General features: G+C 32.7%; 1 protein-coding gene across 1 annotated transcript; it reads left to right on the top strand.

Moving 5' to 3' along the window:
* Positions 1 to 5,851: 5,851 nt before the first annotated feature.
* LOC146908634 (transcription factor MYB17-like) lies at positions 5,852 to 10,367 on the top strand. The gene is made up of 3 exons (XM_085724243.1): positions 5,852 to 6,695; positions 8,542 to 8,671; positions 9,473 to 10,367. Exons 1-3 carry the CDS (start codon positions 6,560 to 6,562, stop codon positions 10,119 to 10,121), a joined length of 915 nt encoding a protein of 304 aa, XP_085580369.1. The 5' UTR covers positions 5,852 to 6,559; the 3' UTR covers positions 10,122 to 10,367.
* The last annotated feature ends 2,195 nt before the right edge of the window (positions 10,368 to 12,562 follow it).

The following is a 12,562-nucleotide window of genomic DNA, read 5'->3' as shown; positions in this document are numbered from 1 at the left end:
AAAAAACTCCAAAAGTTAATTAATAAGTATTTTTTTTTTTTGAAGTTAATTACTTTCTTGTCAAAAAGTTTTTTTTTTTAAATTAACTTATATATGATAACAATAATTATCATACTAGATACATTTTTTAGGTTTACCATATTATCAGTACGAAGTTTCCATTGTCATTTAGCAGTGGCTAATCTTCTTCGAGGAACTTATGAGGCACATAATGTGGGTTCTTGATGACAGAACATCATATGATACTTTAGGCTATGTTTTTAGTCATTTTCTTTACATTTCAAGATAAATTAAAGGTCATCTAGAGGAGTTGTTAATGGTTTGAGGGACATATTTTTTTTATTTTCATTCGAGTCATTGTAATTTAGTTTCTTCTCTAATCATGCATCTTCATAGGAGTTTTGAGTCCTTTTATTGACAAAGAAAGACACCACATGGAGGATCAAGAGATTTAAAGAATGAAGGTCAATGATACTTAGAAGGTTTTTGAAGGCAAAACAAGTTGGCAAAATTCATCCCAAGTTCCAACACATTTCAAGACGGAAGAACACTCAAAAAGGACGAAAAACCGCATAATTCACCCCCATGGCGCACCTGTGCTATTCAGAGCGCCGGGGCCAGCCAAATGCGCCTTTGCTGCGGGGAGAATACACTATTTGCTTGTTTTTCAAGCTGGGTCAGAGGAAAAAGCCAAAAAATCATAACTTAACCTATAAGCAAAGATGCCTATAAAAAGTGAGCCTTGCACACACTTTTTCAATCATAAAGTTGGTGGTACAATGCAAGGGTTAAGCAACCAGAGCTTCAAGGCAGAGTTTTCTCCTCCTCTTGTGTTCTAGAGTATATATTTTTTCTTCTTTTGTAATGATATTTGTTACTATTAGTAACTAACCTCTTTTGATTAGGGTGCCAAAACGAACCTCTATTTATTTGCTGAATTCAATTAATAAAAGTTTCTATTCAGTTTATGATCATAGTCTTATATAATTGATATTAAGTTCCGAACATTATGATGTTCTTCAACTAGCCGTTGACCTTATCTCTAGGTTTGAGCGTATAAGACCGACTATCTTGCCTTCACATGAACAAGAACGATAGAAATTTCTTATCTCCATTAATTTAATTATTGAATTTAAGTATGATATTAGGGTTATGATTCATCTTTAGTGGAAGTCAAAGTATAGCCCTTGTGTAGGCGCAAATACTAAAACGTTACACCAATTCATCACAGGGTCATATTAGAACTGTCGTTTATCAAAGCTAGATCATAACTAATAATAACTAGAGTTAATTCCAACAAAGAAGATAGATGGAATTAAAGGAAACCCTAGTCACCGCTAATCATCTGAATCAACAAAACCTAATCTCGCATTGTGCAAGACAATTAAAAACTTGCAACCAATATTCTCTTTACTACTTTTTATTCAAATAAATTACATTAATTGTTGAGTTAAACGACAATCTATGCGGAGACGATAACTTACTACTTTATAACTTGATATGGTTTGGTACACTTGCCAATTTGTCCATCAGTTCTCCCCTCCTAACCGATTATGCTACATACATAGCATTAGTGCTCCATTCAAGTTCATATACGATAAAAGATGGTTATATAAACCAAACAATTTGACTCAATGGTTAATAAGCTCAACCAAATGACGATTTGTCTAGGAAAACCTATGTTCGATTCCCGTGTTGAACAATTTTTTTTTACACTTGACTTAACTCTCGATCGAACTTCAGATTACCAAGACCCCTTTCCCTAGAACGAGGGGGTTAAAACAAAAAAAGTTAGATAATTTTTCAGCCGCATAAAATTATCAAGTTTCATTTTTCGTCCCTATTAAAAAATTGTATATTCTCGTCACTACAAAATTATCATGCAATTAGATTTATTCCCTATGCAAACTTACTGAAACAAAACATTTTTAATCATCCTTCTAATTTAAAAGGTTAAATATGTTATTTGTCCCTACAAAATTATCCTACACATAAATTTTAGTCCACCCTAAAACCAAATTTGTTTAAACTTTCTTATATTCGTAACTTTGAAAAGAGATTCACAAGAAAGACGGTGTTTGAATTTTGACACTTGAAAAAATTTGTTTGCTTCTTATCTTTAAGAAGAAATTCATATTTGCTAATATGAAATAAGTATCGAAATGAATTTAATACTTAAAATATTGAATGATTGTATTGCTTATGAACTATCATTATATTATATCAAGAGAAATACATGCCACAAGCCAAGTTTTACCAATGTAATAAACCAAATGTTGTGACTCATGAGGAGTACATGCAACAAGCCAAGTGTCAAAAGGAATACATTTAGCAAGCCAAGTGTTACTCATGCAATAAATGACTTATGATAAATACATCCAACAAGTCAAGTGTCAAGAGGAATACATGCATCAAGTCAAGTGTTACCAATGCAATAAACCAAGTGTTACGACTCATGATGAATACATCCAACAAGTCAAATCTCAAGAGGAATACATGCAGCAAGTCAAGTATTACCAATGCAATAAACCAAGTGTCATGACTCATGAATACATGCAACAAGCCAAGTGTTATCTATGCAATAAACCAAGTGTCGGGACTCATGAGAGATACATGTAACAAGCCAAGTGTCAAGAGGAATACATGCAGCAAGCCAGCATCACCCATGCAATAAGCCAAGTGTCATGACTCATGAGGAATACATATAACAAGCCAAGTGTCAAGAGGAATACATGCAACAATTCAAGTGTTACCATGCAATAAAACAAGTGTCGTGATTCACGAGGAATACATACAACAAGCCAAGTGTCAAGAGGAATCCATGCAACAAGCCAAGGGTTACCCATGCAATAAACCAAGTGTCATGACCCACGAGAAATACATACAACAAGCCAAGTTTCAAGAGGAATGAATGCAACAAGCTAAGTTTTACCCATGCAACAAATCAAGTGTCAAGATGAATACATGCAACAATCAAGTGTTACTCATGCAATAACTCAAATGTCATGAGGAATGCATGCAACAATCCAATTTTTATCCATGCAATAAAAAAACTATCAATAATATTACATACAAGAAGTCAAGTGTTATTCATACAATAAAGCATATCTCTTTCTTCTTCCCTCATGAATCCCACCCCTTTTCTTTTTCATTAACTCACTAAAACCTCCACTCTATTTCATCACATTTTTTTCTTCTGAAAATGACATCTCTCTTCTTCTCTCATTAGTCACAACCCTCTCTATTTCTCATGGATCCTTTCTGCCCTCTCCTTTTGTGCTCGATCTCCGCAAATCCCGTGATATTTAGAACATGCATCTCTATTGCAGCTACTTCAATCAACGAATTCTTCTATAACTCTGTCAACACCTGGATTCACACCACCAATGGGCACACCTCCACGATCCCTTGCTCGGATGTCAAACCTTCTATTGTTGACAATTGCAGCTTGTATTAAGGTCAATAACATATGGCATGAAATCAACCTCCTCATTCTCCTTCCTTCCCATACAGTACTACTCTGTGTGTGTGTGTGAGTATTATATCTCTTGATTATTAAATAATGGGTGTAAAAAAAATTGCTAGAAGTTTTGGAATGATTATAGATGTGTATGGTTTCTTTTAAAGAGTTAATGATTTGATTATGTATTCATTAATTTTTTTTTTTACCACAATTTCTAACAATATTATATTTTGCATTTAACTTACCCGTGCGAAGCACCGGAGCGCGGTCTAGTTATTATTATAAATTGGAAGATAGTCATGCAAACGCTATTCCTCAATCCTAATACCTAATTTGTCTATTTTGCCCTTCATTTTTGCTGACCTTATTCCAATTTTACCTCCACACTTTGCCATGTTTTCTCAATTTTGCCTTCCCATCTCTTGACCTTCATTTTTACCGTAACACATTTATTCAAAATTCCGTTACATATTGATTGGTACATGGCTACTTCATACCTATATAAATATGAAACTATGATAGTGCATAATTTGCTCTTGCTAAAAAAAAAATTCATATTTTTGACCCAAAATCACCCCTCTAACTCGTTTTTCTATTTCCCTTTTATTGAAATAAGTGATTTTCACATCTATTTCGTTTTATTTTGTGATTTCGTCGTCTACGTGTGACGTTGGTTGTTCGTCGTCTTTGTGCGACGTTGTTTGTTTTTCTTGTTTCTCTCAGATATTTGATCGCTTCAGATTGTCAGATCAGCTTCGATCCAGTGCAGATCCAATTAATGACTTTGGCGTCATCCACGTTCCAGATCCGGAAACATGGTTATTCCGGAGATTTAAATATGGTCCTATGTGTAGGCATTTGTACTTTGTCGTTTTATGCTATTAACATGATGTTGTGAGCCTGTTAACATATTCATCCTTTTTGTTTTTAGCGAATTTGCATTATATCATGAACTCTTTCAATTTGAAATGAATGAATATCTTTTATTTTGTCAAAAAAAAAAATTCATATTGTCTTGCTGCAAGTAAATCTTGGTATGTATCCATACTATGCTCAATTCGCTCTTTCAAATTAGTAATTAAAAGTATTTGGATTCCTTAAAAAAAAAAAAGTATTTTGATCAAATTTGTAGTTTCATTTGTCTTTCGCACGATTTTTTACAACCTTCATTATGCTCATATTTGTTGTAATTTTGTTTTTAGCTCTCTTGGTCCCTATTGCTTTTTCAGACAATGACACATATATGTATTTTGTATAGTATTTCTTTTCATTTCATCTTCGTGATGACGGGAAGAGTAAATACTTTTCTCTACTCAATTTGATTTTGGATTCTAAATACGATGTTGTCCATGTGGTGAATGAGTATTATATGTAACCAATTTGAATTTTTTTAATGTTTGAAAGTATCATTCAGTTCGTCAAATTTATTGTTGAGATCATCTAACTCTTATGTTAATAAATAATTCTATTTATATATTTTTATTTTTAGGGTTTTTCTATCATGTGCAAATTTGCACGTGATAAGAAGTTTAAAGTAGTAACTTTGACTTGGTACTTGTATTTTTTATATTAAATATGTGACTTTTAATAAATAATTGTTGGTTTTCAATGAAAAGTTACTACTTTTAGTTGCCATAACATGTGCAATATTGCACATGTTAGACAAACCCTTATTTTTAAATCGTGAAGCAATACTTGAAATAGTTTGAGGTTAGAGCAATTAGTGTCTATTTCGAAGAAATCGTGTGATCTGAAATTTTGTTGAAGATTGAAGTAAAATATGAAATGAAGTTTAAAAGTTCGAGAATAGATAGATTTTTTGGGAAGATCAATTAATTTTAAACACTATTCATAATCTAAAAATTTATATTCGCAGCCCAATAAGAAGAAGTTCACGATATATATCAAACACTATACTAGGAGAATTTGAATCCATTTTATTTTCTCTAATGACTTGCACAATCCTTTTTCAATGCCAATGTACCAATTTTGTCTCAAGTATTCATTTGTTGCGCGTATTAGAATCATCTCATTCAGAATGTATAAAAATACATCAACGTCTGTGCGTCGCGCGGGTCACACTCCAGTATTTTCTATTCTAACAAAGTGTAAATGAAACCCAAGTCTTTACCTATGGATGCAGAGATGTTGAATGATCAATCCGCTGTTAAAAGTCTCACATCAGATAAAAATTGATTTTTAAGTGGCGAGAAGGTCCTTATTTTACAAACTAATTTTGTAAAAGTTGAGATAATCTTGATCTAAATTATATGATGGTATTAAAGTCTATTTAAGATCCGTTAGTCACCCACTATTTTGGGTCACGGTTATCAGCATACGGAGGTCATGCTCTAGATATTTAGATTGTCATTTACTTTGAGAATGTGTGCTGAGAATTTAACATTGGATGAAATATACTTTGAAAATGTTTATTTATGTAAGTGGTGGACAGTCTTCACCACCGGAGCCATTGCACATGTGCTAACAAAAAGATGAACTAAGCTAGTGTAAAAGTAGAACACTCAAGTATTCATTTCCTGGTGTGTGTGACTGTGTTGGTACCCTATGCAAACCCTAATAATTGCACTCTCCATAAATGCTAATGTCCTTCTCTTTTAACTGTCTGTGTTGGTTTTCAATCCTACGCTGACTTTTCTGCAAGAGAATCCAACATAAATGCATTCCATAGTTGTTCTGTCTCTGCCATTAATGCTATCACTATCATCTTGACTGCAATATTTTCTCTCTCATCCTAGTTCTGTGCAAAATGAAAACCAAAAAAATCTCTTTCACTGTTTCAGCAAGTTCTTAATTTGTCTCAATGATGATGCAACTTCTCCAATGCTACAGAACATGCATTTATTGCTAATAAATCCAGCTTGAAACTCGCTGATGCTGCATGCCCCCATCCAGTAATAATGCCACCTCAGATCAACTTTTTCAACATCCATGTTCTTCCCTATTTATTACTATCTCACAACACTCTTGAGTCTAGTTCAAGTGTTGAAAACATGCTTTAATTTCTGCATTTTTGGTTGTCACCTTTTCTTTATTAATGTGTACTAGCTGTTCTTGAGAAGTGAAGAGAGAAAGAAAATGGGAAGGACACCTTGTTGTGATAAGAAGGGTTTGAAGAAAGGACCTTGGACTGCTGAAGAGGATGAAATTCTTGCTAACTATATTAAGAAAAATGGTGGTCATGGAAGCTGGCGTTCTCTTCCCAAGATCACAGGTTTCATTTCATCCCCTTTATATATGTCTTTCTTTTTTGCTTGTATTTGACTTGCTAAGTGCATTTTAAGGTTGTTTGTGAGTGCATGTTTTTTAAAATAGTTAGCCAAAGATGTAGTTTTGTAAAATCATGGTGACCGGCTACATGTGATTCTAACAAACTCAATGTGATAATAAACATGCACTGAGTTTGGCGAAATCACGGTGTCACCATGATTTTGTGAAGTTCTAGAGTACAAATTTTGTCAAACTTATAGTTGTGATTATGCCAAATTCAAAGTCAATCCTAAAGAATTAATATTATGGATTTGGAGCATATAAAGTTTTTTTTAAAGAAAATGTCTACTGCTGCAATTTGAACCAACATTTAGATTTTTTTTATGTCTTCACTGCAAATTAAAATATTCTATATGCTCTTGAATAAACTTTTTTTCAAGGTGAAAAAGATATTTCATAGAGAACTTTCTTAACTTTCTTTGGAATCAGCTACAATCCTTGTTGGTAATTTTTATGTCTCTCAATAATGGTGGGCATATTTTAAGCACTGAGCTATTATGAAGTTTAGAACAAAAGTGGGGTCATGGTGTGAAGGGGAAGAAAGTTCCTATCTTTGGTTTTATATGCGTCAATGGTAGTTGCTGCATTTTTGTGACACTAACACATCACTTGCCAATTTAAGGACTCTTGAACATGTGAAGGGATGCTATCACTCTTAACTCCTTGTCTCCCACTCTATTTTTTTTTTCTTGAGTTCTTAAAAGTTAAAAAAACAGGAATATGTCAAAAGCAAAATAATTTGAATAGCAGACATATTTAATGCCATGCTTGGAACATTATAATTACTCTAAATTTTATTTATTTTTAATCATTTTATTAGTCCTAATCCTAAGTATCCATCAACTTTGTCAACAATTAATTTATGCTAAAAAACCTCGCTAACTACCTTAAATGAAGTCTCCCTTCTCAACCACATTTTTTCTTTTCTTTCCTTTCTACGAGCTTGAAACATAACGTAAGAAATCCGAGTCGGGTTTCGCTCAAGGAAAATGCTACTTCTCAAGAAAAATAGCTTCAAGAATTTTTCAAGACACAGTTGACAAATTTTAATTGGATGATTTATTTGTTCACTTCCTATTTTTCAGCCACACCTCCTTGAATTGTGGCAAATAGTGCATTGTGATTGACTACTCTTTATTCTTGAAGAATTCTTGATGTTATTTTTCTAGAGATATAACATTGCTCTTCGCTCAAATAACAAAATGTTGGTATATTAATTGCTACACTACATTTATTAGGAAAAGAAAAATATGCTTTGATTTTTATTGCTCTCTTGTTTTGTTTTAATCTTCCAATATATTCCTAACCAAAACTCTTGTTTTCAATTTTCATGATCAGCTAGCCACGTGCCAAACAATGATTCAATTTCTTTGGACACTTTTTCTGCTATGTTCTATAATTAATTAATAACCATTGTCAAAGAAGCAAAATAACAACAATAAATGATGCTCCCTCCGTCCCATATTACTTGACCTATTTAGAATATTTCCATTATTCATGTAACATGTTTTGACTCTATTTTTCTACTAATATATAAAAACAAAATATAGTATATAAGATGTTGTTAGATTCGTCTCGATTAATATTTTCAAAATATCAAATTTTCGTAATTTTTTCTACTAGATTATTAAAGAAATTTAAGTTTAAAATTGTGCATTAGCATACGTGACAGAGTCAACTAGGTCAAGTAACATGGGACGGAGGGATTATTATATTCTTTTTGTCAGCCAGACATTAATTAAAGACTTCATGTTTATACAGATTAGTATTATTATATATTTTACTTTCAGGTCTTCTTCGCTGTGGTAAGAGTTGTAGGCTTAGGTGGACCAACTATCTCAGACCTGACATTAAACGTGGACCCTTTACTCCTGAGGAAGAAAAATTAGTCATTCAGCTTCATGCTATCCTTGGAAATAGGTAAACAGTTCAGTATTTAATTAAGGTGCTTGTTTTCAATTCATACAGTTTCTTTGGAAGGGAAGTTTTAGCTCTTCAGTTTTGTCTCATCCTTCACAAATCTATGATATTTAAATTCCTCTTCATGTACGTAAAATCATCAAAATATATTTAAATATGCTTTTTTTAGCAAAATTTAAATATACTTCACAGTTTTCATGAGATCCACTGTTGTTGTGAAACTTTTAGATCTCTATAGAATATATCATAGTACTTTATCATAAAACATAATTTTGAATAGAGGTCACATTTGTCACAAACTTTGATATTGTAGAAAATTGTGTTTAAATGCTGAGGATTGGCCCAAGCATAAGGCGACCCAAGCCTTCGCTTTAGACTTTTTAAACAAATCATATTGTCTAAAACGAATTAGACACGCAAAGAAAAATATTGTTTAGTATAACATGAAATTAACTAAGTTTTTAAGTAGCACACTTCGCAAAGCGCTCTACTTTTAAGCTCAGAGACCTAAGTTCAAACCCTAAATTGTGTAACATAAATTTTAAATAAGTCCTAGGCCTACAAATGTGTTGAGCCGGTCTGGTAAATGCGGATATGTCCTCGACCGCAGTTGCAGCGACATCAAAGTATTTGATGTCGTGACCAAGATGGCATTTGGACTTTTTTTTCCTCAAAAATCCATGATCATTAAATCTAGATAATTGGATGCATTCTTTGAACCTTAATCAGTTCAAACTTTTATTTTGAGTTCATTAACTAATAGCTTACAACAATATTTCAACAAATTTAACAATATTTCAGGTGGGCTGCAATTGCATCTCAGTTACCCGGAAGAACAGACAATGAGATAAAGAACTTTTGGAACACGCATTTGAAGAAACGTCTCAAAAGCCTGGGAATTGATCCAAAAACACATGAGCCGGTAGCCTCATTAACTAGTTACTCAAATAACAAGTCACACGCATCGGTTTCAACACGTCACATGGCTCAATGGGAGAGTGCAAGGCTTGAAGCAGAAGCAAGACTCTCAATTGAGTCATCACACTTCAACACCAATCCTAATTCCTTTGCAAAAACTGATTCTTCTTCTGATTACTTTCTCCGAATATGGAACTCTGAAGTTGGAGATGCATTTCGCAAGGTTCAAAAACCAGATACTGATTATAATAACATAATTACTAGTTGCTGTCAGAGTCCTATTTCAGCAGGATCATTATCTTCCAACAAATGCGACTCCATTTCTGCTGTTACTGCAAGCAATAGTATTGTGAAAGAAGAGTTGGATTGGAGGAACTACAAGTTTTGTGCTGAAGATATGATTCTTGAATCTGATTCATCAAGCTCCAATGACTTGCAAGATTCATCAGACACTGCTTTGCAGCTCTTGTTTGATTTTCCTATGAACAATGACATGAGTTTCTTAGGAAACTCTTTTGCTTCTCCTTTTTAGACATTTGTCACTACTAGTTGGACTTGGAGGTGGAAAAAAATGAAATATTTTCTAATTCTTTCATCATTGAATTTTGTGATGGAATTAGGGAAATATTTTGGTTTTTCCACTCTATATTTCTCTTGCTAATTTTCTTTTTCTGGTTGTGTGTATATCTATGATATTTGTTGTTTTCTGTTTGGTGTTTTGTAGTATTTCTATTAATGCAATTCAAGAGGTATGAATATGAGATGACTTTTTGGTAGGTTAGCATTTGGTGACATTGATGATTTTTAATTGCAACCTTAGCCTTAATTAGGAATGAGCTGTGCCATTTGTACACAACATTTTGACATCAAACTTTTACACTGAATTAGATGTTTAACACAGTTCAAATGTGTAGTTAATTCTGTTTTGACAGTTAATAAATATAACAAAATGTCGCAACTCGTTAATCATAAACTAATTAAACTCGTGATTAAAATAAAGCCAAAATCGAACACTGCATTTATGCCAGTGATCTACAAGAGGCATTCACAAACTCTGCTTATTCTTTGGACAATTTTCTTGTGTTGTTTGCACAGAAAACATGTTGAGGTCAAAGAAATATATAGACAAAATTTGCTGCAACTACAAATTTATTTTGGAAAAAGCAAAACTATCAAAAACATCCAATGGTCTTTTTTGGAGTGGTTCCAGTTGCACGGTATTTTGCAGCCATTTCCTGTACCTTAAGAACCTCTTCACCTCGTTTGGCTTCAATCATTGCCCTCTTCTCCACTGCTTCCTTGTGAACTAATGCTATCTTCTTTCTCATTTTGACCCCCGGATGTTTTTGGGTGTTCCACTTTTTTTACATTACCAAATTTGTCAGCATTAGCCATGCAAGAGTTTTGAACCGTTGATCACAAAATTACCAAGCTATTTATGGATTTCTATATGCCAACGGCCCAATATGTAAATTATAAACTTGAAACATACACATTCAAACAAGGGGTTCCACTTTGGTGATTTAAGTTTGATGTCAAAACCCTATGTTAACACATTTTTTATTCTTTTTTTTTTCTACCCTATTGTAGCTAAGCATTTTTCAATTTTTTTTTTTTTTGCTTTTACTCTATGATAGTTAAGTTTTGTTAGTCAATTTTGACATTTGATGATCACCAAAGACCTGAGATCTTGATTCTATTAATGTGAGTGTCATGAAGACGTCGAAGGAAGTTCAAAGTGATTCAGGAACTCGATCGAAGAATTTTAGGAGTTATGCACTTCGACCATTGCCACTTTTGTTATCAACTTTTTCTTGATTAGTTGATGTGGTCACCACTTGTATTTTTTTTTCCTTCTAATTTTCATTAATCACTTAATTACGTTGTATTTTTTTCTTCATTGTATTGTTCATACTTAGTTGGAAATATTAACTCACACTTCCAACTTACCGAGGCAAGGTAGTTAGATATAGTTGACTTTATATATGCGTTGAAAATTGAGATACTTGATTCTTATAAAGAATACTACTCTCTCCGGTCCTATTTATAGATATATTGAATATGTATGTATCTAGTCAAGAACCTAAACCAAATACATAAATTATTTAATGTATCTAAAAAGTAAATTGTCTCTTGTAAATAGGACCGGAGGGAGTACATCATAAAAATATTTATTTATGTTAAAATGGATTAAAGTGTATTGCATATTTAATTATTAAGAGAGTTTGTTGTAATTTAGACATCTCATATGGGATGTGAGTATAATTTACTCTAGGCTTTAACTTCTTAAAGTAAAGAAGGGGAATGTATATTTTTACATAAACGAAAATGAAAGTGTAATTCAAACATCTATAAGAAGGAAGTTTAATTCATGCATGTTATATTTCACATGACTTTGGAGCCAAGAAGTCCAAATACATGGTAGGATGCATATACGATCCAGATAGCTACAAAGCTTTTTTTGGTGGTGGCCGGGGTTTGAACCCCGGACCTTGCATATATTATGCATTGTCCCAACCAACTGAGCTTAGCTCACGAGGACATATAGCTACAAAGCTTGTTAAGAGTGATTGACATGCCTAATTACTTATTAATACATAAATTTATCTTTAGTCAATTTATGATTATCACTATTCACAAAAATGTTATTCTTGATCATAACAAGTATGTTGCCTAGAAAAATCGTACAAGTAGTTATAACTTTTTGTTTGTTCAAGTTTTTAACATTTTTAATTACCACATCCTAACATGAAGCTTCTGGTTATAGTTTTGCAATGACCGTGATTCCAAACACATCGCTAGTTTCATATCTTTCACCCACATATATCAAAATATATTCTTACTATTATGATTGTGTCACAAAAAACATATAATCATGTGTCTGTAGTTACTATTTATTATGATGCAACAAAGATGTATGGAAATGTTGGATGTGTCTTTTTTTTATAAAGTAGTTTAGTAACTAAATTCATA

Source organism: Medicago sativa, chromosome 7 (genome assembly GCF_051527215.1).
Source record: "Medicago sativa cultivar Bolivia chromosome 7, Bolivia_mono, whole genome shotgun sequence".
Lineage (NCBI taxonomy): Eukaryota > Viridiplantae > Streptophyta > Magnoliopsida > Fabales > Fabaceae > Medicago > Medicago sativa.
Note: the sequence above shows the minus strand (reverse complement) of the source record. Positions and strands in the feature narration are given on the sequence as shown.

Bases quoted from the DNA above. Each gene is read 5' to 3' on its own strand.
- LOC146908634 (XM_085724243.1), top strand. From the start codon at position 6,560: ATGGGAAGGACACCTTGTTGTGATAAGAAGGGTTTGAAGAAAGGACCT. The intron at 6,696-8,541 runs GTTTCATTTCAT...TTTTACTTTCAG, and splicing joins TTCTCTTCCCAAGATCACAG to GTCTTCTTCGCTGTGGTAAG. The intron at 8,672-9,472 runs GTAAACAGTTCA...ACAATATTTCAG, and splicing joins CATGCTATCCTTGGAAATAG to GTGGGCTGCAATTGCATCTC.